General features: G+C 50.6%; 1 protein-coding gene across 5 annotated transcripts in view; it reads left to right on the forward strand.

Moving 5' to 3' along the window:
* The first annotated feature begins 996 nt into the window (after positions 1-996).
* The window catches only part of LOC105487001 (Rho/Rac guanine nucleotide exchange factor 18), a 128,141-nt gene continuing 104,218 nt past the window's right edge, over positions 997-24,919 (forward strand). For 2 of the 5 annotated variants that reach the window (XM_071086266.1, XM_071086265.1), the window contains exons 1-3: positions 997-1,295; positions 1,475-1,531; positions 15,481-15,605. In XM_071086266.1, coding sequence (XP_070942367.1) covers positions 1,016-1,295; positions 1,475-1,531; positions 15,481-15,605 — 462 coding nt within the window. In that variant the 5' untranslated portion in view covers positions 997-1,015. Of the gene's footprint in view, positions 1,296-1,474; positions 1,532-15,480; positions 15,655-24,919 lie in introns of those variants that run through there. The other 3 variants (XM_071086268.1, XM_071086267.1, XM_071086269.1) reach the window with 3 other exon arrangements.

The following is a 24,919-nucleotide window of genomic DNA, read 5'->3' on the forward strand; positions in this document are numbered from 1 at the left end:
ACATATAAATTTTATGAAGTCTATATATAATTTATACATAATTATATATAAAGTATATACAGGCCGGGCGCGGTGGCTCACGCCTGTAATCCCAGCACTCTGGGAGGCCGAGGCGGGCGGATCACAAGGTCAGGAGATCGAGACCACGGTGAAACCCCGTCTCTACTAAAAATACAAAAAATTAGCCGGGCGCGGTTGTGGGCGCCTGTAGTCCCAGCTACTCGGGAGGCTGAGGCAGGAGAATGGCGTGAACCCGGGAGGCGGAGCTTGCAGTGAGCCGAGATCGCGCCACTGCACTCCAGCCTGGGCGACAGAGCGAGACTCCGTCTCAAAAAAAAAAAAAAAAAAAAGTATGAACAAATTATACATAAATTATCTATAAACAAAAAACTTAGCCAGGCATGGTGGCATGTGCCTGTAATCTCAACTACTCAGGAGGCTGAAGCCAAAGGATCACTTGAGCCCAAGAGATTGAGTCTGCAGTGAGCTCTGATTTCTCCACTGCACTCCAGACTGGATGACAGAATGAGACCCTATCTCTAAAAATAAAATAAACGTTTTTTTTTTTTTTGTTTTGTTTTTAAAGCCAAATTTGAGCATTTCCTATCAACTCTATGCTTGGTGACATGATTGGTAGGTGAAATCAGCCATGCTGGGGGTATTTACACCAGGAGAATTGGCAATGGCTACAAATCGGAGAGGTGGTTGTTAAACATTACCAGCACACCATGTTGTTCCACCAGTTTCCAGGTACCCACGTAACAATGTAACTATGTGTGTTTCTGTCTCTCTGTGTGTACCCACCATGCTGGGGTTCGTCTGGGTGCCTGAGTCTCTACGGATACACATGACTTGCATGTCCCTGTATGTTGCTGTCTATATACCCATGTGCCTGGGTGAGGCCCCCACACCCTGTTTCTCTCCAGCAGTTGGTTCCACAGGAAGCTGCTGGGTGTGGGTTGAGGATGCTGGGCCTCCCCCCGAGCTCCCCACGCCTCCTCCTCAAGACACCTGCATGCATAGGGCTGAGGGGTGGGAGCAGGGCTCTCTTCCTCTAGAACCCCCATCCTCTGTACTCTTCTTAGGCCCCTCGATTGGCCTGCAGCTGGGAGCAGAGTGGCGAGCATGCAGGCAGGCAGTTGAAAAAGAGGAAGTCGAGGTGCTGTTGGGCCACTCTGTGGTTATCCGAGGCTCTACCCTTGGGCCAGATCGAAACCCTGGCCATAGGTCATGGGGGCTGCAGGAGCTGGTAGCCAGGCTGGGTGCCTACAGGTCGAAGAACCGAGCTCCATCTGGTGAGTACATATCCTGGGAAGTGGAGAGAGACGCACCCATCGGGACAGAGTGGTGGTGGGGTCTGGGAAGTCTCAGGGGACAGCGAGCAGACAGACATCACTGCCTCTCTCCCCCTTGCAGTCAGCTTGCTTCCTGAGTGGGTGGGGGAAGCTGTTTGACCCTTACGTTCTTTGTGCAGAGATCTGTGGTCATAAGAGGTCACCCCAGGGGACGGGGATCCGTGAGGGGCCACCAGGTAAGAAAGGGAGGTGGAGGCCGGGCGTGGTGGCTCACACCTGTAATCCTAGCACTTTGGGAGGCCGAGGAGGGTGGATCACTTGAGGTCAAGAGTTGGAGACCAGCCTAGCCAACATGGTGAAACCCCGTCTCTACTAAAAATACAAAAATTAGCCAGGCGTGGTGGCGGGCGGCTGTAGTCCCAGCTACTCAGGAGGCTGAGGCAGGAGAATGGCTTGAATCTGGGAGGCCGAGGTTGAAGTGAGTCTCTCAGTCTCAAAAAAAAGAAAAGAAAAGAAAAAGAAAGGAAGATAGACCTCCTTGTAGCCAAGGCCCTCCGGCATGGAGACAGGAGACAGAGAATGAATGGGGGAGCTGTGGCAAAGGCTCAGGTGCCCTTTGCATCTTAAACTGCAGATTCCGGGGCACCCCATGAACCTCCCTGATGCAGATTCTGAATCCACCGTCAAAACAAACTCACACTTAAGGCCGAAGGCTGAGAACCGGCCCTGAGAAGGGTCTTGTCCTGATCTGAGATCATTCAGAGTGCACGACCCTCCCCAGGCAGCCTTCCTCCAGGTGAAGGTTCTGAGTTCTCCTGCTTGGGAGGCATCCCCTGGCTTCTCTCGTGGCCGCCTCTTAGGGGGCCTCCCGCACCACCGCCTGCCTGGGACCAGGGGTGGGGGGTGGGGAGGGGAGGAAGGTTGCGGTTTCTGCTGGGCACACCCAGTCTGTTGTTTCCTGCCGGCCCCCAGTGCTGCAGGGCGGGCTTCAGGCACCCTGAGGTCTAGGAAGGTGGCCCCAGAACCAGGAGGGAGTGAGGCTAGTTAAGAGTGGACAGCTGGGGCAGAGAGGATGGAGCCGGTGAGTGACTCTGGGGGCTGATGCTCCAAGGCCAGGTCACCTGCAGTTCTGAGAAAAGAACCTGATAACCAAAGGAGGTCAGGAAAGGGTTACCCTCATAATCAGCCACGTTTCAACTCCCTTGTTGTGACTGGGAGTCACTCTGGGAGGGCTTCCTGGTAGAGGCAGCCTTTTCACTATTCCTTGAAGACCCAGTAGATGCCAACTGCAAACACGTCGGTGCTTCTAGTCTGGGCTGTCTCCAGGCCTCCCTGGCCATCCCCCAGCCCGTGACACAGGGATGGGCATATGCTGATGGTCAATACTGTTGTAGATGATATGGTGACCGTGTTGGACAGCCGGGCGTTCAAATCCCAGTTCCCTGTCCTCTCTGTGGCCTTGGGCAAATGAATTAACTGCTCTGAGCTTTTGTTTGCTCATCTGTTAAAAGGCCGTTATGAGTTTTTGGGGGGTGTGTGTGTGTGTGTGTGTGTGTGTGTGTGTGTGTGTGTGTGTTGGAGACACAGTCTTGCTCTATCACCCAGGCTAGAGTACATTGGTGCAATCTTGGCTCACTGCAACCTCCACCTCCCGGGTTTAAGCAATTCTCCTGCCTCAGCCTCCCAAGTAGCTGGGATTACAGGCACACACCACCACGCCCGGCTAAGTTTTGTATTTTTAGTAGAGACAGGGTTTCACCATATTAGCTAAACTGGTCTTGAGCTCCTGACCTCAGGTGATCCTCCTGCCTTGGGCTCCCAAGGTGCTGGGATTACAGGCATGAGCCGCCTCGCTCAGCCTGTTAGGAAGTTTTGTCTGTGAGATCTTAGTACAGTGTCTGGCACGTAACAGATCAGAAAACATTGTCAGCCTCACCTATACCTTCATACTCTGACCTTGTCCCTAAGCCTTCCTTCCTGAGCAGTCCCCACCATCTTCTGAAATGTTCTGTGTCACACCCATAGTGGATCTCAATCTGTAAGCAAGTATGCTAGAGTGGACTTCTTGAGGATCCCATCCACCCATCCCTGTGTCATATGCTACTGTATTCTCTCTCTCTCTCTTTTTTTTTTTTTTTTTTGAGACAGAGTCGCCCAGGCTGGAGTGCAGTGGCACAGTCTCAGGTCACTGCAACCTCCACGTCCTGGGTTCAAACAATTCTCCTGCCTCAGCGTCCCGAGTAGCTGGGATTATAAGTGTGCACCACCACACCTGGCTAATTTTTGTAGTTTTAGTAGAGACAGGGTTTCACCACGTTACCCAGGCTGGTCTTGAACTCCTGACCTCAGGTGATCTGCCTGCCTTGGCCTCCCAAAGTGCTGGGATTACAGATGTAAGCCACTGCACCCGGCCTGTTGTATTTTTAATTCTAACCTCTTTATCTCCTGTAGGGCTGTTGCTATTGTCTGTTTTTCTTCTTGTTTTTTTGGTATGAGGCTCTGTCTTCTAGTATGCCTGGTAGTCTTTGATTAAATGCCAGGCCTTGTTTGTGAAAAACAATAGGGATCATTTGTGTCTCTTTATGGTGTCATTCTTCTCCGTAGAGGGTTTACTTTTGCTTTGGGCAGGCAGTTAGAGAAAGGAAAGATCACTTTAATCTGATTATGACCTACGCTGACTTCAAGATGGATTTTGCTCTTGGTGAGGGCTAGTCTATGTCTGGTCCCTCCTTGATCCTAGGGTGTAGTCTTTTAGGCATCTCAATCACCTCCTCTTTGTGGACCCTGAATTCCAATGTTTATTTCCCCAACATAAGATTGCTAAGAGCTACATTCAGCTTCTCAGGCTTTTTCTGGTCTGCCTCCCACTCACTCAAGAACTGTGTTCAAATCAACAACTTGTTTGTGAGAGAAAAGCACTGCATCATTATGTCCTTCTCACTTTCCTAGGTTTCCTTTTTTTTGGGGGGGGGGGATGGAGTCTCGCTGTGTCATCTAAGCTGGAGTGCAGTGGCATGACCTTGGGTCATCACAACCTCTGCTTCCCAGGTTCAAGCGATTCTCCTGCCTCAGCCTCCCGAGTAGCTGGGATTACAAGCACCCACCACCATGCCTGGCTAATTTTGTATTTTTAGTAGAGACAGGGTTTCACCATGTTGGCCAGGCTGGTCTTGAACTCCTGACCTCAGGTGATTTGACTGCCTTGGCCTCCCAAAGTTCTGGAATTACAGATGTGAAACACTGCATCCAGCCCCAAGGTTTCCTTTCTTTCCAGGGCTGTGATTCTTCCAAATCTGACTGCCAATGCCTTCCAAGCAAGGGTGGTTTTTTTTTTTGTTTTGTTTTGTTTTTTTTTTTTTTTTTTTTTTGAGACGGAGTCTCACTCTGTCACCCAGGCTGGAGTGCAGTGGTGCGATCTCGGCTCACTGCAAGCTCCGCCTCCCGGGTTCACGCCATTCTCCCGCCTCAGCCTCCGAGTAGCTGGGACTACAGGCGCCCGCCACCGCGCCCGGCTAGTTTTTTGTATTTTTAGTAGAGACGGGGTTTCACCATGTTAGCCAGGATGGTCTCGATCTCCTGACCTCGTGATCCACCCGCCTCGGCCTCCCAAAATGCTGGGATTACAGGCTTGAGCCACCGCGCCCGGCCCGCAAGGGTGGTTTTTTACTCTTCCAGTTTTGTCCAGCTTTTCTCTTTGTTCTTGGTGGGAGGATAAATCTGCAATAAGCTAGCCTGCCATCATTAGAAACAGATATTCCAGCTGGGTGCAGTGGCTCACGCCTGTAATCTCAGCACTTTGTGAGGCCGAGGCAGTTGGATCACCTGAGGTCGGGAGTTCGAGACCAGCCAGGCCAATATGGTGAAGCCCCGTCTCTACTAAGAATACAAAAAATTAGCCAGACGTGGTGGCGGGTGCCTGTAATCCCAGCTACTTGAGAGGCAGAGGCAGGAGAATCACTTGAACCTGGGAGGCAGAGGTTGCAGTGAGCCGAGATTGCACCATTGCATTCCGGCCTGGGCAACAAAAGTGAAACTCCATCTCAAAAAAAAAAAAAAAAGAAAAGAAAGAAAGAAAAGAAAGAGAAGTAGATACCCTGTTGTATTTTTAAAAGTGACACTTAACTGGGTGCAGTGGCTCACACCTGTAATCCCAGCACTTTGGGAGGCCGAGGATCACCTGAGGTTAGGAGTTCAAGACCAGTCTGGCCAACATGGCGAAAGCCTGCCTCTACTAAAAATACAAAAATTAGCTGGGCATGGTGGTGCACGCCTGTGATCCCAGCTACTTGGGAGGCTGAGGCAGGAGAATCGCTTGAATTCGGGAGTTGGAGGTTGGAGGTTGCCGTGAGCTGAGATCGCACCACTGAACTCCAGCCTGGGTGACAGAGTGAGACTTTGTCTAAACAAACAAACAAACAAAAAAAAAAAAAAAAAAAAAAAAAAACAGAGAGAGAGAGAGAAGGAAAAAGAAAAGAAAAGAAATAGATACCCCTGTTGCATCTTTAATGTGAGATTTGGCTGGGTGCCATCACGCCTGTAATCCCAACACTTTGGAAGGGTGGAGGTCACTTGAAGTTCAGAGTTTGAGACCAGCCTGGGCAACGTAGAAGACCCCATCCCTACAAAAAAATTAAAAGCAAAAAAAAATAGCCAAGTGTGATAGCATGCGTGTATATTCCCAGCTGCTCAGGAGCCTGAGGCAAGAGGATTGCTTGAGCCAAGGGGTTCGAGGCTGCAGTGAGCTATAGATCACACTACTCCAGCCTGGGTAACAGAGTGAGATCCTGTGTCAAAAATGAAAGTTAAAAAATAACAGACCGGGAGCGGCGGCTCATGCCTGTTATCCCAGCACTTTGGGAGGCTGATTTGGGGCTGGGGGTGATTTGGGGCTGGGAAGTAATGTAAAGGATTAGGGGACTGCAGGAGGGAGTCACACAGCAAGTACGTGATGGAGGAGCTGGGATTTGAAGCCAGGATTTGAAGTAGGGATTTTTCAGACGCAAGGAGTGAAGATGCTGATAAAGGAGCTTCCACCAGCAGGGGGCAGCACCTGCACAGATGAGCACTCGTCGACACACAGACCATATCCTACACTTGGGTACAGAGAGAAAGGTGGTGTGACTCATGCCTGTAATCCCAGCACTTTGGGAGGCCACAGCAGGAGGATCGCTTGCGCTCAGGAGTTTCGAGACCAGCCTGGGCAACATAGTGAGACCCCAGCTCTACAAAAAACAAAAACAAAACAAAAAAAAAACTTAGCCAGTGTGGTGGCACACACCTGTAGTCCTAGCTACTCAGGAGGCTGAGGCCGGAGGATCCCTTGAGCCCAGGAGTTGGAGGCTGCAGTGAGCTGTGATCACGCCATTGCACTCCAGCCTGAGTGACAGAGCAAGACCCCGTCTCAAAACAAACAAACAAACAAAAAAACAGAAACAGATGAAGACACAAATATGTAGAAACATAGAAACCCAGGCAGACACCAAAACCACCTCACAGATACTAGAAACAGATCTCCCCAAGACACAGATGAGTCATGCAGGTGGATCTGACCCCACAGATACAAATGGGCATTCTCAGTCTCTCTCTCTCTCTCTCTCTCTCTCTCTCTCTCTCACACACACACACACACACACACACACACAATCACAGAGACACTTTTAAAACTATCTAGATAATCAAATACACCCCACATTGACAAGTTAATATTCAGAACTAACCCTGAAACATGTGTTCTCTAAACATGTAAATGCATCATCAAACCCACCGAGACGATGGCACGCACGCACACACAAACACTCAGACATCCATGCACACCCAGGCTCCCCATAGGACCCAGGTGGTATTTGTATTTCCCTAAGATTGTCTTGTCCAGCCAGGGTAAGAGACCTGTAGGACTGGGTTTAAGGGACAGAGGGTGCTAAAGGGCTTGGCTTCGCCTCAAACCAGGGGTCCCTGGGCCCCTGAGCTGGAAACCCCAGCCCCCCTGCTGAAGCCCCAGGCTTCCATCAGCTGATGTATCTGGCAGACCTTGGAGGCAGTCTCCGCCTCTCTTACTGGCAGCCCCGTCCTGGCAGGGATTCCCAGCCCAGCTCACACTCGAGCTCTCACACGCATGCACGCACGGCCCCCATGGCTGACTCGGTGCTCAACCACTCCTGGCCAGCCTTCTCCAAGCTGTGGCTGAAGCGGTGGGCCTTCAAGAGAGGTAAGCAGCTGGCAGTGACCAGCGGGAGCCATCCACCCAGGCGGGGATCCCAGGACGGCCTGCCCCCCAACCCCCTTCGAGCTTTTTCTTTGCCAGGGTACAGACTCCGCTGGCACCGGCCCTGGATTCCATGACCCCTGATTCTCCAGGGCCCCCTGGAATTATCACAGACTTGTGGGGTCCCTCTTGTTTCAGAGGCAATGTCTCCCAAGACTCGGCCAGGAACTTGTCTCAGGCGGTAAATTTGCAGAAAGAAAGTCCGCCCTCTTAACTCAGCCGCTGAACTCCTTAGGGGCAGTCCAGTGATTTCCTGGGGGTCCTAGATACTGTGGGTTTCTGGCCCAGGTGCAGGACAGGAGGCTCGGGGCAGAAACAAAAACGGGGGGATTAGTGGCTCTTGGGCACACACTTCACTCAAACACACATACATACACACATACATACACACATCGACTGGTGCCTGCTCTCTCAACCCCCAGGGTCCCCAGGCCTCAGGTGACCTCTTTGGGGACTGGTAACAGCCTTTATTATATCATCAAAGGTCTGAGTGAACTGTTGTTGCAAAGAGAGACACTTCTTTATTTATTTGTTTATTTATTTTGAGACCGAGTCTCATTCGGTCGCCGGGACTAGAGCGTGATCTTGGTTCACTGCTGCAACCTCTGCCTCCCAGGTTCAAGCGCTTCTCCTGCCTCAGCCTTTCGCGTAGCTGGGATTACAGGTGCCCCCCCACCACACCCGGCTAATTTTTGTATTTTTAGTAGAGACGGGGTTTCACCATGTTGACCAGGCTGGTCTCGAACTCCTGACCTCAGGTGATCAACCTGCCTCAGCCTCCCAAAGTGCTAGGATTATAGGCGTGAGCCACCGCACCCAGCCATCAAAGAGACACTTAATGCTCAAGAGTTTAGCCCTTGAAGATAACCAGATGATGTCCAGGTACGCAGGGCACGAGAGGACAGTGCCGGACAATATCATAAGAGCTGGTCATGCACTCGTTGCTTCGTGAGCTTCCTTGTCCCCCATTCCCCACTGCCCATATGAGCCCCTCCTGGTCAGGCCAGCCACATCGCTCAGCCTGCATGACTTGTTAGTCACGGCCACCATCACCTGCATGAGCCACGTACTTGTTCAAGGTAGCAATGAGTTTTCATGAAGGAGGGGGCCAATGGGAAGACTGACTAGCTGGTTCATTCCACGGACCATCCTTGAAGGCTCATTGCATACCAGGTGCTGTGCTGGGGTCAGGGAGCAGGTGGGAGTATCAGGGGACCCAGGGGCTGGAGTTAGGGGCAGAGAGGATGGCCTAGGGAACTGGGATGCAATAGAAGAGTCATCATCAGGATAGAAGTTGTTGCTAGCTGTTGAGCTCTCATGAAGTTGGGCTCAGAGAGGTTGAGTGACTTGCTCAAGGTCACACAGCAAGTGTATGCTGGAGGAACCAGGATTTGAAGCGGATTCTGTCTGAGGCCACTTTGATGTGTTCTGACCGATGAACAAAGCTGCCAATGTGGGCAGCTGGAGTGCCTGGGGAGGGTTTTTAGATCCCATGATGGATGGCGATCCTGAAGAATCAGTGTATCTGCCATGGATCACCAAAGTGTCCGCCTGTGACCCAGGTCCCTAAGAAGTTCTGCCCCTCTTGTGGCTGCTCAGCTCCCCCTGCCTCCCTGCCCAGGCAATTGAGGCTGAGATTTATATGCCAGCAGGTGGGGGAGTGAGCTGTGGGAACTGACAGTGACTCTTAAACCCTTTTATGGCTGATGCTGCAGGGGCTGGTAGTGGAGGAGGCGGCCTGGGACCTGAATCCAGGCTGATGGACAGCTCCTTGGAGAGGAGCATGGGGGTGGGGAGCAGTATGCATCCCCAGCAGAGCCCCTTTCCCTGAGGCCTCATGTCTCCTCTGGCTTAGCTCCCCTGGGAGAGTGACTCCCTCACGTCGTGTCTCTTGTCAGTAGCCTTGGAAAGCAGGGAAGAATGGCCTTTTTATCACCCTCTTAAGCTCTGTAACTGGCTGTCTGGGCACCTAATAGGAATTTCCTGGGGAAAGGGTGGGATTGGACTTGGGGAGGCAAGTAAGGCTTGGGAGAGGAGAACTGAGACTTTTAGTGAAGGATCCCAGTGCCCCTTCCCCCATCAACTGCCCCCGTTAACCATTCCACTCACGTTTTCTCATTCATTCCTCAATCTATTGGTGCATGTCTGATGAGTGCAGTCTGTGCCTCGCTCACCTTGGTTTCCTTCCTGTGTGGCTCTTCTGCCACAATTCTGTCCCTCTTCCTTTTACATCTCCTTCCTCACCCCCTCAGAATGCCATCTCCTGAGTGTAATGCATCACTGGCTCTGGACACTGCCATATAACCTATCCATCCAACTATCTACCCATTCATCCCTGCAACCATGCAGCCATCCAACTATCTATCCAGCCAACCAGCCAGTCAGCCAACTCTTCAGCCAGCCAGCCATCCATCCATCCATCCATCCATCCATCCATCCACCCACCCACCCACCCACCCACACACCCACCCATTCATCCATTCTTCCATCCATCCACCCACCCATTTATCCACTCTTCCATCCCTCCATCCATCCATTCATCCATCCATGCACTCTTCCATCCATCCAACCATCCATCCGTTCAAACATCCATTCATCCATCTACCTATCCATCCACCCATCCACTCATACATCCAATTATCTACTTATTCATCCATCCACCTATCCATCCATCTGCCTATCCAACCATTCACCCATCCATCTATCCACTCATTCATCCATCCATCCATCCTTCCACACATCCACCCATCCATTCAACCATCCACTCACCCATCCATCCATCCAGCCGTCTAACCATTTATCTACCCATTTATCCATTCACTAGCAAATGTATGGGCACTGACTCTGTGTCCAACCCAGCACAGCACAGGATAGCCTGGTGATTGTGAGCTCTTTTTTGAATTCAGAAATACCTGAATTTGACTCCCAGCTCTACCTCACACCATAGTGGTATGGCCTTGGTAAAGTCAATGCCCCTCTCTAAACCTCAGTTTCCCTTTCTATAAAATGAGGACTCAGAGAGTTGTTGTGAGTATAGAAGAATGAAAAGTACATGATGGGCTTAGCACTAAGCCAGGCATATAGAAAGCGATGATACAAGATTTTGCCCCTTGGAGCTTGGGGATGTAAAAGTGAGTCAGATATAGTCCCTGCCCTCACAGACCTCATGCTCTAGAGCAGGGATCAGCAAACCTTTTCCATAAAGAGCTAGGCAGAGCAATCCAAAGTCCTGTGGCTAAAATTGTCTGCAGAGGATCTGAGACGGAGCCCTCAGCTGCCAGGCAGGAAGAGTGGTAGGAATGGCACAGAGATACCAGGAGAATGGTGAGTTGGGGGTGCATGTGTGTGAGGGGGAGGTAAGAGGACAAGCTGGGAAGGGCTCTGAATGTCATCCTAAGGGGACTGGAGTCTATGGGGGTGGGGATCAGTAGAAGGGGAGTGACCATCAGAGTGTTGTATCAAAAGGACACACCAACTCCAGGGTGTACTACAGGGGACAGACTGGTAGCTGAGGGTCTGTTACAAATGTGATTGGCAATCATTTGGGGTGATTGTGGTTGGTAATTGACAGAGCTCAGTCTATGACATGGGGATTAGGGCTTAGCTCATAATATTGGAATCAGGACGCAGCCTATGACACCAGGATTGGAGCTTAGTCTATGATGCCAGATCAAGATTCAGTGTATGACACCAAGATTGGGGTTCGGTCTATGATACCAGGATAAGAGCTAAGACTATAACACCAGGATTAGGGCTTAGCCTATGACACTAGGATCGGGGTCAATATATGACACCAGGATAAAGGCTTAGTCTGTGACACTAGAATGGGCGTTCAGTCTATGATACAAGAATGAGTGCTAAACCAATGACAGCCAGATAAGGTTCAGTCTATGATATCAGGATCAAGGCTCAGTATATGACACCAGGATCATGGCTCAGTCTGTGACACAGAGTTTAGGGTTCAATCTGTAAAACTAGGATCAGAGTTGAGTCAGTCATTGGGAACTAGGATCAGAATTGAGTTCATCATCAGGTCAAGCTCAACCTGTTCCTAGGTCAGAAGGTTCCCTATAAAAACAAAACTCAGTCGGGCATCATGGCTCATGCCTGCAATCCCAGCACATTGGGAGGCTGAGGTGGGAGGATCATATGAGGCCAGGAGTTTGAGACTAGACTGGCCAACATGACGAAACCCTGTCTCAACTAAAAATGCAAAAATTAGCTGGGCATGGTGGTACACATCTGTGGTCCCAGCTACTCAGAAGTCTGAGACAGAAGAATCGCTTGAGCCCAGGAGGTAGAGATTGCAGTGAGCCAAGATCGAACCACTGTACTCCAGCCTGAGTGACAGAGTGAGACTCTCTTAAAACAAAACAATAACAACAAAAAAACACACACACAACACACAACCCTGGAATTTCTTTTTTTTTTTTCTTTTTTTTTTTTTTTTTGAGACAGAGTCTCACTCTGTCACCCAGGCTGGAGTGCAGTGGCACAATCTCAGTTCACTGCATCCTCCCCTTCCCTGGCTCAAGAGATTCTCATGTGTCAGCCTCCCTAGTAGCTGGAATTCTAAGTGCACGCCACCATGCCCAGCTAATATTTGTATTTTTAGCAGAGACTGTGTTTCGCCATGTTGGCCAGGCTGGTCTCGAACTCCTGACCTCAAGTGATTCGCCTGCCTGGGCCTCCCAAAGTGCTGGATTAAAGGTGTGAGCCACTGCGCCCGGCCAACCCTGGCCTTTCACCTTTGATCTTTGGACCCCAGACCTTCAGGTTTCACAGATACGGGGCATGAGGTTCTGCAGGCTACGGGAGACCTCAGGCCTCCACAAGGACCCTGTCCAGTGAAGCAAGCCAATCCTGCTGCCTCTCCTCCAGCCCCCAGGGGACTTGGCTGAGGAATGGGACTGCCTTTCCCCTCCCAAGCTCCCACCAGCCTCCAGGACCCTCCCCCACATCTGGCTTTCCTTCACAGCCTGCTTGGTTCGTTTCTGTGAGTCACAGATGCTGCTTTGGCTTTTGGGTGGGGAAGATTAACGACAGCAGCTGAACAGAGTCCCTCCAACCAGCCTGGGAGGGCAGCCTGGAAAGCAGTGATGGTGGAAACCCCGGCATTGCCCGTTACTGTCCAGCCATTCATCCATGAATACAGGCGGCATCCGGGGGCAAATTTACCTTGAAGCAATGGAACTGAAGCTTCAGGCCCCATGTGCACCTGTCCCATCCAAAACTCTGCAAGAGGCTCCAGCAAAAATTTTTTTAGCAACAGCTTTATTAACAACTTTTTAAAAATATTTTAATAAATTATTAATATTTATTAACAACTACCATATACTTCACCTATTTAAAGCACACAATTCAGTGGTTTTAGGCCAGGTGAAATGGCTCATGCCTGTAATCCCAGCACTTTGGGACGCCAAGGTGGGGAGATTGCCTGAGCTCAGGAGTTCGTGACCAGCCTGGCCAACACAGCAAGACCCCCATCTCTACTAAAACTACAAAAATTAGCCAGGTGTGGTGGTGCCCACTTGTAATCCCAGCTACTCGACAGGCTGAGGCAGAAGAATCGCTTGAATCCGGGAGGCGGAGGTTGCAGTGAGCCAAGATGGCACCACTGCACTCCAGCCTGGGGGACAGAGTGAGGCTTTATCTCAAAAAAGAGATTGCGACCGGGTGCGGTGGCTCACGCCTGTAATCCTAGCCCTTTGGGAGGCTGAGACGGGCAGATCACAAGGTCAGGAGATCAAGACCATCCTGACTAACACGGTGAAACCCCGTCTCTACTAAAAATGCAAAAAATTAGCCAGGCGGGGCGGCGGGCGCCTGTAGTCCCAGCTACTCGGGAGGCTGAGGCAGGAGAATGGCATAAACCTGGGAGGCGGAGCTTGCAGTGAGCTGAGATCCGGCCACTGCACTCCAGCCTGGGCGACAGACAGAGCAAGACTCTGTCTCAAAAAAAAAAAGAGATTGCATAACAGCAGTTCCTCAAAAAGTTAAGCATAGATTAGCATGTACTCCAGCAATTTCCTTCCTAGGACAATGGAAAACACACATCCGTGCAAAAACTTGTAAGCAATTGTTCATGGCAGCATGATTTGAAATAGCCAAATGGTGGAAACAACCCAAACGTCCATCAGCAGATCACTGGATACACGAAATGTGGTATCTCCATACAATTGAATAGTATTCAGCCCTAAAACAAATAAAGCACTGGCCGGGTGCAGTGGCTCACACCTGTAATCCCTACACTTTGGGAGGCCAAGGCGAGTGGATCACCTGAGGTTAGGAGTTCGAGACCAGCCTGGCCAACATGGTGAAACCCCATCTCTACTAAAAATAAAAATACCAAAATTAGCTGGGCTTGGCAGCGTGCACCTGCAATCCCAGCTACTTGGCAGGCTGAGGCAGGAGAATTGCTTGAGCCGGGAGGCAGAGGTTGCAGTGAACCAAGATCACTCCACTGCACTCCAGCCTGGGTGACAGAGCGAGACTCCATCTCAAAAAGAAAGAAAAGAGAAGAAAAGAAAAGAAAAGAAAGAAAGAGAAAGAAATGAAGCACTGCCATACACCACATTATAGACACACCTCAAAATATGTAAAGTCAAAGCAGCAAGTCACAAGAGACCACATAGTCTATCATTCCATTTATGTGAAATGTTCAGGGGGCAAGGGACATGGATTAGAATTTGTCATTGCTTTGGGACTGAGCATCTTGGAGCTTATCCATTTCCATCTGCAGGTGGGTCCTGGGGCATGTGGCTCCTGGGGGGCCCAACTCCCTGCTCTCTGCTTCTCACTCCCCACCAAAAGAAGAGGCAGCCTCAATTCCACCATGAGAGAGAGACTCTCCTACAAATGTGGGCATTGTGGGCATTAGGGCTGGGCACAGTGGCTCACACCTGTAATCCTAGCACTTTGAGAGGCTGAGTCGGGAGGATCACTTGAGCTCAGGAGTTTGAGACCAACCTGGGCAACATAGTGAGACCTCATCTCTAATAGAAAACAGAGGAAAAAATAAGCTTATTTTTCAAAGTAGTTTTTAATTTAAAAAAAGAAGAAGAAGAAAGCTAGGTGCCTTGACTCACACCTGTAATCCCAACACTTTGGGAGGTTGAGGGGGGCAGATCACCTGAGGTCAGGAGTTCAAGACCAGCCTGAAAACATGGTGAAACCCCGACGCTACTAAAAGTACAAAATTAGCCAGGCACAGTGGTGTGCACCTGTAATCCCAGCTACTCAGGAGGCTGAGGCAGGATAATGGCTTGAACTCGGGAGGCGGAGGTTTTGGTGAGCCAAGATCATGCCATTGCACTCCAGCTTGGGGGCGTCACAGCAAGACTCTGTTGAAGAAGAAGAGGAAGAAGAAGAAGAGAAAGAGGGAGAGGAAGAAGAAGAAGGAGGAGAAGGAGGAGGAGGAAGAGGAGGAGGAAGAAGAAGGAAGAAGAAGAAGGAAGAAGAAAGAAGAAGAAGAAGGGAGGAGGAGGAGGAGGAGAGGGAAAAACAATGTGGGCATGGGGTACTTGCATTTGGTCTATGGGACCATTAGCATCATTGATCAACTGAAGGCTTTTTGCTAGAGCAGGCATGACAAATTGATTTCATACATAAGCCAACTTGGATCACCTGGTAATGACTACTGGAACCAGTGTGTTGGGAAGAATCCTGAGGGGGCAAATGGCTAAGCAGGAAATTGCCTCGTGATTGACTAGCAATGTCCGTCATAGGCTTAGGATGGGGAAGAGGTGACACGTATGCTGGCTTCAAGATCATTGAGACTATCCTCCCACTCCCCTCACCAACTCATTTTATAGATGAGAAAACTGAGGTCCAGGGTGACCACCAACAGATGCAGAATCCAGGTCCTGGCTTCCTTAGCACTCCCAGCTTATCCCTGACACCTTGTCCCTCCTTTCTCCCCAGGCTCTGAGCCCAAGTCATGTGTCCAGCCCTGTGACTCTGGAGCTGTGGCTTCGGCCACCAACAGCAGCAGTGGATCCTGGAAACCTGAGAACCCAGACTTCTTCTCTGCCATGGGGGATGATCAGGCAGGTGTCTGACTGCTGAAACGGGCAGGAGCTGATGACAACAGTGGCAGCAAGTACACTTTGTTTAGCACCTGTATTTTACCAGGCACTTTGTATATATTATCTCAGGGAATCCTCATCCAAATTTGCAAAGTCGTTATTATCCTGTTTTACACATGAGGAAACCAGAATCTGTTCTGAAATAAGAAGAGAGAGGAAAGGAGCAATGGAGGGATGAATGGATGGATGGATAGATGGGTGGGTAGATGGCTGGATAGATGGATGGATAGATGTAAGGAAAGAGGAAATCAAGGACAGATGAGTAGAAGGATGGATGGACGGGTGGATGGATGGGTACATGGATGAATAGAAGGGTGGTTAGGTAGATGAATGGATGATGGATGACTAGAAGGAAGAGAGGAAAGATGGGTAGAAGTGTGGGTGAATGGATAAATGGATGATGGGTGAATAAAAAGAAGAAAGCTAGACGGATAGATGGATGGGCCGATGGAAGGAAGGAGGATGGATGAATGGAAGAAGGAAAGAAGGAAGTATGGATGGATGGGTGGATTAAAGGAAGGAAGGAGGGATGGTGGATGAATGAAAGAGTAGAAAGGTGGGTGAATGGAAGGAAGGAAGAAAGATGAGAAGTATGGGTGGATGGATACATGAATGATTGATGAATAAAATGAAAGAAGGAAGGAAGATGGATGAAAGGAAGGAGGATGGATAAATGAAAGAATGAAGGAAGGATGGATGGATAATGGATGAATGGATGGATGAGAAGAAGGGTGCGTGGAAGGAAGGAAGAAAGAAAGAAAGGAAGGAAGGAAGGAAGGAAGGAAGGAAGGAAGAGATAGATGGATGGGTTAATGGAAGGAAGGAGGATGGATAAAAGAAGGAAGGATGGATAAATAATGGGTGGGTGAATGGATGGATGAGTAGAAGTGTGAGAGGAAGGAAGGAAGGAAGGAAGATGGATGAAAGGAAGGAGGATGGATAAATGAAAGAATGGAGGAAAGATGGATGGATAATGGATGGGTGAATGGATAGATGAGAAGAAGGGTGAGTTGAAGGAAGGAAGGAAGGAAAGAAGGAAGGAAGGGAGGAAGGAAGGGAGGGAGGGAGGGAGGAAGGAAGGAAGGAAGGAAGGAAGGAAGGAAAGAAGGAAGGCAGGCAGGCAGACTAAAACCAAATACAGCCTAGAAAGGTAGACTGACTTGCCTAAGTTCCCATCATGGCAGAGTTGGGATTCAAGCCCAGTCTGACTCTTCAGTCTGCGTCCATACCCTCTGCTCTCACACACTTTCTCCAAGTGCTTATGTCAGGGGCCTGTGGGGCAGGCCAGCCCCCAGGCTCCAGTCTCAAAAGAAAGACCCTGAAAGCTTGAGGTCCCTGGATGGAGCTGGGGCACAGTTAACATCAAGCCCTAATGGTGTGTGGCTGGCTTGGACTGAGGTCTTGGCAAAGGTCCCGGTGACAGCCTCCAGGCTGCTTCACGGAAGATCTCCTGGGGTGGAAGATGTGGCATCTAGGAGGTGCACCCTTGAGAGGGCAGGGGCCGGGGAAATGTCTCATGAACACAGTTCAGCTCCAGCTCCACCAGGGACCAAGACGGTCAGGTTGTGTGTGTTGGGTCTTCAGGAAGCAGACTCAGATGGAGCCGGGCTGAAATGGTCAAGCCTTTATACTCCCTTGTCAATCAACCATTGCCGATGGGCTGCCCAGGAAGGGGGCTGAGAGCTGACAGTTCCTTCTCCCACAGCCTCTGGGGATCTCAGTGACTTTCCACAACATCCGCTGCACTAAGGAAAGAGGGTCTGTTATGGTTAAGCCATAAAGGGCAATTCATGTACCCACACTTGTCATTTTATGGAAGGGGACACCGAGGGGCGGCGCACGGTGGCTCACACCTGTAATCACAGCACTTTGGGATGCCGAGGTGGCAGATCACTTGAGGTCAGGAGTTTGAGACCAGCCTGGCCAACATGCCCAGCCTGGGCCAGCCTGAGCAATGGGGTAAAACCCTGTCTCTACTGAAAATAAAAAAATCAGCCGGGCATGGAGGTGTACACCTTTAGTCCCAGCTACTCAGGAGACTGAGGCAAGAGAATAACTTGAACCCAGGAGGTGGGGATTGCAGTGAGCCAAGATCACACCATTGCACTCCAGCCTGGGTGACAGAATGAGGAAAAAACAAAAAGACATTGAGATGCAAGAAGTGAAGGAATTAGTCCAGATGTCATGGAAAGTCCCAGGTGAAGGATCACAGAACCAGGACTGGAGTTTAGCCCCGTGCCTTCCCTAGGATCTGAACCTCTTTGAAAGAGAACCATGGGATGCAGGCAGTTGGGTGGATAACACGGCAATGGGGGAACGGTGGGCTCTGGGGAAGCAGGGAGGCCTGTGAGTAGGCAGCAAGGCTGTGGCCCCACCCCCTGGCAAATCTGCCTTCTCTTCCTGAGTCTCTATTCTCATCATCCACTTGGTCACCAGAGCTGGAGGCCCGGGCACTTTCCTTGCCCCTCCCTCTCCCATCAGGCACCAAGTCCTGTGAATGGTGAACCCCAAGGACCCTCCATTTCTGTGCATTGCAGCCTCCTTCCGCTTCCCTGGTGGTGGTCCCCATCATGGCTCCCCCACGTCATCTGCATGGGTGTCCTGGCTGGGCCACCTGCCTGCATCTTGGCCCCATCCAAGCCCATCTCTGCTCTGCAAGCTTAATACATTTTTTTTTTTTTTTTTGAGACAGGGTCTCACTCCATCACCCAGGCTGGAGTGCAGTGGCACAATCTCGGCTCACTGCAACCTCCACCTCCCGGGTTCAAGAATTCTTGTGCCTCAGCCTCCTGAGGAGCTGGGATTACAGGCACACACCACCACGTCCAGCTAATTTATGTATATTTAGTAGAGATGGGGTTTTGCCATGTTGGCCAGGCTGGTCTCAAACTCCTGGATTCATGTGATCTGCCTGCCTCGGCCTCCCGAGGTGCTGGGATTACAGGCGTGAGCTACCGCGCCCAGCCAGCAAGCTGAATAATCTTTCTGAAGGCCAATCACTGCCCTCCCTACCACCACTGTTGGAAACTTCCAGATTAAATCTATGCTTTGGCCAACCAGACTCGTGTTCCCCAACTGTCCACACCTCCAGCCATAGGAACACTGGCCAGTTGCTTAAAGGCGCCATGAGCTCTCCAGCCTGCACACTTCTAGATGTCCTGTTCTTTCACTGCCTGGAATATGCTTACCTGCAGTATCTGCCTAGCCAGCCCCTACTCAGTCCTCAGACTTTCACATGCTGCCATTTCCTCCAGGAAGCCCTCCCTGATATTCTTTGGACAGCGTAATCTGTTCCCCCGCAGATCTTCCCCAGCCTGCTGGCTGGAACCTTCTAGCATTCTTGATTATAATGATTGGGCTTAATCGTCTATCTTCTCCAATTCGCTCCGTGAGGACAGTGGAGACCGTGTGACTCGATTTGGGGCTATCAGAGGCTTGCTCAGAGGAAGGGTCCTGACTCCTGAAATTTATTTATTTTATGTAATGTAATTATTTATTTGTAGAGATGGGGTCTTGCCCTGTCACCCAGGTTGGAGTGCAGTGGTGTGATCATAGCTCACAGCAACCTCTGCCTCCTGATCTCAAGCAATCCTCTCACCTCAGTTTCCAGAGTAGCTGGGACTACAGGTGCATGCCACCACATCCGGCTTGTTTGTTTGTTTTTTGAGACGGAGTCTCACTCTGTCGCCCAGGCTGGAGTGCAGTGGTGCGATCTCCGCTCACTGCAAACTCCGCCTCCCGGGTTCACACCATTCTCCTGCCTCAGCCTTCCGAGTAGCTGGGACTACAGGTGCCCGCCACCTCGCCCGGCTAATATTTTTTTTATTTTCAGTAGAGACAGGGTTTCACCGTGTTAGCCAGAATGGTCTCGATCTCCTGAGCTTGTGATCTGCCCACCCCAGCCTCCCAAAGTGCTGGGATTACAGGCGTGAGACACTGTACCCGGCCTTTCTTTTTTTTTTAAGATGGGATCTCGCTATGTTGCCCAGGCTGGTCTCAAACCCCTAGCCTCAAATGATCCTCCTACTTTGACCTCCCAAAGCACTGGGATTACAGGTGTGAGCCACGGCCCTGGCCCCCGACTCATGACATTTAAAAACAGCAATGTATTATTCCATTGGCCAAGGGCTTGCAATGCCCAAACATCTCATTTCATCTGCACAACCCAATCCTACAAGTAGGTGGCAGTATGCCCATTTTAGAGATGGAAAAAACTGAGGCTCAAAGAGCTTCAGGTACTTGACCCAGGTCATGCTTAGCTAACAACAGCTACCATAGCAGGATGCAAACCTTGACTGAGGTCTTTCTACCCAATGACCATTTGAAAACCATCTGCTCTGCGAGGCACGGTGGCTTATGTCTGTAATTCCAGCACTTTGGGAGGCTGAGGTGGGAGGGTCACGTTAGCCCAGGATTTCAAGACCAGCCTGGGCAACATAACAAGACCCTGTCTCTACAAAAAATAAAAAAAATTAGCTGGGGCCGGGCATGGTGGCTCACGCCTGTAATCCCAACACTTTGGGACGCTGAGGCAGGCAGATCACCTAAGGTCAGGAGTTCGAGACCAGCCTGGCCAACGTGGTGAAACCTGTCTCTACTAAAAATACAAAATTTAGCCAGGTGTGGTGGTGGGTGCCTGTAGTCCCAGCTACTTGGAAGGCTGAGGCAAGAGAATCACTTGAACCCGGGAGGCAGAGGTTGCAGTGAGCCGAAATCGCACCATTGCACTCCAGCCTAGGCAAGAAGAGCGAAACTCTATTAAAAAAAAAAAAAAAAAAAAAGGCCGGGTGCGGTGGCTCAAGCCTGTAATCCCAGCACTTTGGGAGGCCGAGATGGGCGGATCACGAGGTCAGAAGATCGAGACCATCCTGGCTAACACGGTGAAACCCCGTCTCTACTAAAAAATACAAAAAACTAGCCGGGCGTGGTGGCGGCGCCTGTAGTCCCAGCTACTCCGGAGGCTGAGGCAGGAGAACGGCGTAAACCCAGGAGGCGGAGCTTGCAGTGAGCTGAGTTCCGGCCACTGCACTCCAGCCTGGGCAACAGAGCGAGACTCCGTCTCAAAAAAAAAAAAAAAATATATATATATACATATATGTGTGTGTGTGTGTGTGTATATATATATATAAATTAGCTGGGCATGGTAGTGCACGCCTGTGGCCCCGACTACTCAGGAGGCTGAGGTAGGAGGATGCCTTGACCCCAGAAATTCCAGGCTGCAGTGAGCTGTGATGGCGCCAATGCACTCCAGCCTGGGTAACAGAGCAAGATCCTGTCAAAAAAATAAATAAATAAAAAAGAGAGAGGAAGGAAGGAAGGAAAGAAGGAAGGGAGGGAGGGAGGGAGGGAGGGAGGGAGGGAGGGAGGGAGGAAGGGGAAGGAAGAAGGAAGGAAGGAAGGGAAGGAGAGAGAGGAGAGGAGAGGGGAGGGGAGGGGAGAGTAAAGAAGGAAGGAAGGAGAGAGAGAGAAAGAAGGAAGGAAGGAAGGAGAGAAAGAAAGAAAGAAAGAAAGAAAGAAAGAAAGAAAGAAAGAAAGAAAGAAAGAAAGAAAGAAAGAAAGAAAGAAAGAAAGGGAGGAAGGGAGGAAGGGAGGAAGGGAGGAAGGGAGGAAGGGAGGAAGGGAGGAAGGAAAGAAAGAAAGAAAAGAAAGAAAGAAAGAAAGAAAGAAAGAAAGAAGAAAGAGAAAGAAAGAAAGAAAGAAAGAAAGAAAGAAAAGAAAGAAAGAAAGGAGGAAGGAAGGAAGGAAGGAAGGAAGGAAGGAAGGAAGGAAGGAAGGAAGGGAGGGAGGGAGGGAGGGAGGGAGGGGCCGGGCGCGGTGGCTCAAGCCTGTAATCCCAGCACTTTGGGAGGCCGAGGCGGGCGGATCACAAGGTCAGGAGATCGAGACCACAGTGAAACCCCGTCTCTACTAAAAATACAAAAAATTAGCCGGGCGCGGTGGCGGGCGCCTGTAGTCCCAGCTACTCAGGAGGCTGAGGCAGGAGAATGGCGTGAACCCAGGAGGCGGAGCTTGCAGTGAGCCGAGATCGCGCCACTGCACTCCAGCCTGGGCAACAGCGTGAGACTCCGTCTCAAAAAAAAAAAAAAAAAAAAGAAAGAAAGAAAGAGAGAGAGAGAGAGAAAGAAAGAAAGAAAGAAAGAAAGAAAGAAAGAAAGAAAGAAAGAAAGAAAGAAAGAAAGAAAGAAAGAAAGGCTATCTGCTCTATGATTTATGCCATTTTGTTTGAAATCAAGCCACTTTTTTACATGACAAAATGGGGACCAGGGACACGTTATGCTTGAAGCTGCTTTGGTGTGTTATGTTTTTCCAATAGACAACAAGATCAATAGCTATTTACATTTTTAAGAGAAGCATTTATCCATGTACTACGAAAAACTGTGCGTGGTGAGCCCTTCTGAAGAGTGGGGAACCCTGGGCTGCTTCGCCTCTGGGTTTGACAGCGGATCCCATCCCCCAAGGCTCCCCCGGGTGTAGGGAACAGGAGCCTGGATTTATAGCATCCTCTCTGGGGTGTCAGGGCCAGCGGGGCAGCATACGATGTTTACTCAGATACCTGCAAGGACCCCACTGGGCTGGTTCTCATCTTTTCTTGCCCAAGATATGTCAGAGCAAAAGTGCAAGCTCCAAAATAAAAGATGAGACACTCACTGTCTCCCTCCCTCAATGTACTTACCAGTGGGAGCTGGAACAGCCTGTACTCCCCGGCTCCACCCCCATCTCTGGCCTGGCTCCCACCTCTGCCTCCTCTGAGGGAGGCCAGATGCAGGAGAAAGAGGGAGGCTCAGCCAGGCCAAGAGGCTGTCCTGACATGTTTATATTTACGGGAGGATGAAAACCAGAGACACAAAAAAACCTTTGGGGGCAGAGACAGAAAAGACAGTAGGAGGTTGTCCAGGCACCGGGGGTAGGAATGGAGCCATTTGGGAGGTAGGTGGGGATTTGAAAGGAGGCTGCCACCCAAGTCACATGAGGGCCAGCCAGAGCTAGAGCTGTGGCTCCTTAGAAAGAGACTGAAAAAGAGGGACCCCGGTGATAAAAAGGCAGAGGGAGGAAGAGGAGGCAGAGGAGGAGTCAGCAGGGAGGTGGGAGGGAAACGAGGATGGTGGCCACAAAGGAGAGATTCAGGAAGAAGGCAGGCTGTGGAAACAGTAGAGTGAGTCCTTAGGAAGCTAAACCTAAAATTAGCCAGGCACAGTGGCTCACGCCCATAATCCCAGCACTTTGGGAGGCCGAGGCGGGTGAATCATGAGGTTAGGAGTTCAGGAGAGCAGCCTGGCCAAGATGGTGAAACCCTGTCTCTACTAAAAATACAGGCCGGGTGCGGTGGCTCAAGCCTGTAATCCCAGCACTTTGGGAGGCCGAGACAGGTGGATCACGAGGTCAGGAGATCGAGACCATCCTGGCGAACATGGTGAAACCCCGTCTCTACTAAAAAAATACAAAAAGGCCGGGCGCGGTGGCTCAAGCCTGTAATCCCAGCACTTTGGGAGGCCGAGACGGGCGGATCACGAGGTCAGGAGATCGAGACCATCCTGGCTAACACAGTGAAACCCCATCTCTACTAAAAATACAAAAACTTAGCCGGGCGAGGTGGCAGGCGCCTGTAGTCCCAGCTACTCGGGAGGCTGAGGCAGGAGAATGGCGTAAACCCGGGAGGCGGAGCTTGCAGTGAGCTGAGATCCGGCCACTGCACTCCAGCCTGGGCGACAGAGCGAGACTCCATCTCAAACAAACAAACAAACAAACAAACAAACAAATTAGCCTGGTATGGTGGCAGGCGCCTGTTATTCCAGCTACTCGGGAGGCTGAGGCAGTAGAATTGTTTGAACCCGGGAGGCAGAGATTGCAGTGAGCTGAGATAGCGCCGTTGCACTCCAGCCTGGGCGACAGAGTGAGACTGCATCTCAAAAAAATAAAAATAAAATAAAAAAAGAAAGTTAAACCTAAAATTGCCATGCAATTGTGCCACTGAACTCCAGCCTAGGTGACAGAGCGAGAGGCTGTCTCAAAAAAAAGAATAAGGCCGGGCGCGGTGGCTCAAGCCTGTAATCCCAGCACTTTGGGAGGCCGAGACGGGCGGATCACGAGGTCAGGAGATCGAGACCATCCTGGCTGACACGGTGAAACCCCGTCTCTACTAAAAAAAATACAAAAACTTAGCCGGGCGAGGTGGCGGGCGCCTGTAGTCCCAGCTACTCGGGAGGCTGAGGCAGGAGAATGGCGTAAACCCGGGAGGCGGAGTTTGCAGTGAGCTGAGATCCGGCCAGAGCACTCCAGCCTGGGCGACAGAGCGAGACTCCGTCTCAAAAAAAAAAAAAAAAAAAAAGAATAAAAGAGTTTGGGCACAGTGGCTCACGCCTGTCTTCCCGGCACTTTGGGAGGCCGAGTGGGAGAGGATCACCTGAAATCAGGAATTTGAGACCAGCCTGGGCAACATGATGAAACCATGTCTCTACTGAAAATAGAAAAATCAGCCCGACGTGGTGGTGCACACCTGTATTTCCAACTACTCAGGAGGGTGAGGCACGAGAATCGTTTGAACCCAGGAGGCAGAGGTTGCAGTGAGCCGAGATGGTGCCACTGCACTCCAGCCTGGGTGACAGAGCGAGACTCTGTCTCAAATAATAATAATAATAATAGGGCCGGGCGCGGTGGCTCACGCCTGTAATCCCAGCACTTAGGGAGGCCGAGGCGGGCGGATCACAAGGTCAGGAGATCAAGACCACGGTGAAACCCCGTCTCTACTAAAAATACAAAAAATTAGCCGGGCGCAGTGGCGGGCGCCTGTAGTCCCAGCTACTCAGGAAGCTGAGGCAGGAGAATGGTGTGAACCCAGGAGGCGGAGCTTGCAGTGAGCCGAGATCGCGCCACTGCCCTCCAGCCAGGGGGACAGAGCAAGACTCCATCTCAAAAATAATAATAATAATAATATAATAATAAACCATACAATCCAGCAATTCCACTTCTGGATATCTTCCCAGAAGAACTGAGAGCAAGGACTCACCAATATTCGCACACTGATGTTGATAGCAGCGTTATTCACAAGAGCCAATAGATGGAAAGAGCCCAGGTGTCCGTTGATGGATGGATGAATAAATGCGATGTGATCCATCCACACAATGGAATACAAGTCAACCTTAAAAAGGAAGGAAATTCTGACATGTGCTGCAATGTAGAGGAACCGTGAGGATGCTATGCTTGGTGAAATAAATCAGACACAAAAGGACAAATACTGCCTGATTCCCCTCGTAGGAGGTCTCTGGACTCGTCGGGTT

The sequence above is a fragment of the Macaca nemestrina genome, chromosome 20 (assembly GCF_043159975.1).
Source record: "Macaca nemestrina isolate mMacNem1 chromosome 20, mMacNem.hap1, whole genome shotgun sequence".
In the NCBI taxonomy this organism is placed as follows: domain Eukaryota; kingdom Metazoa; phylum Chordata; class Mammalia; order Primates; family Cercopithecidae; genus Macaca; species Macaca nemestrina.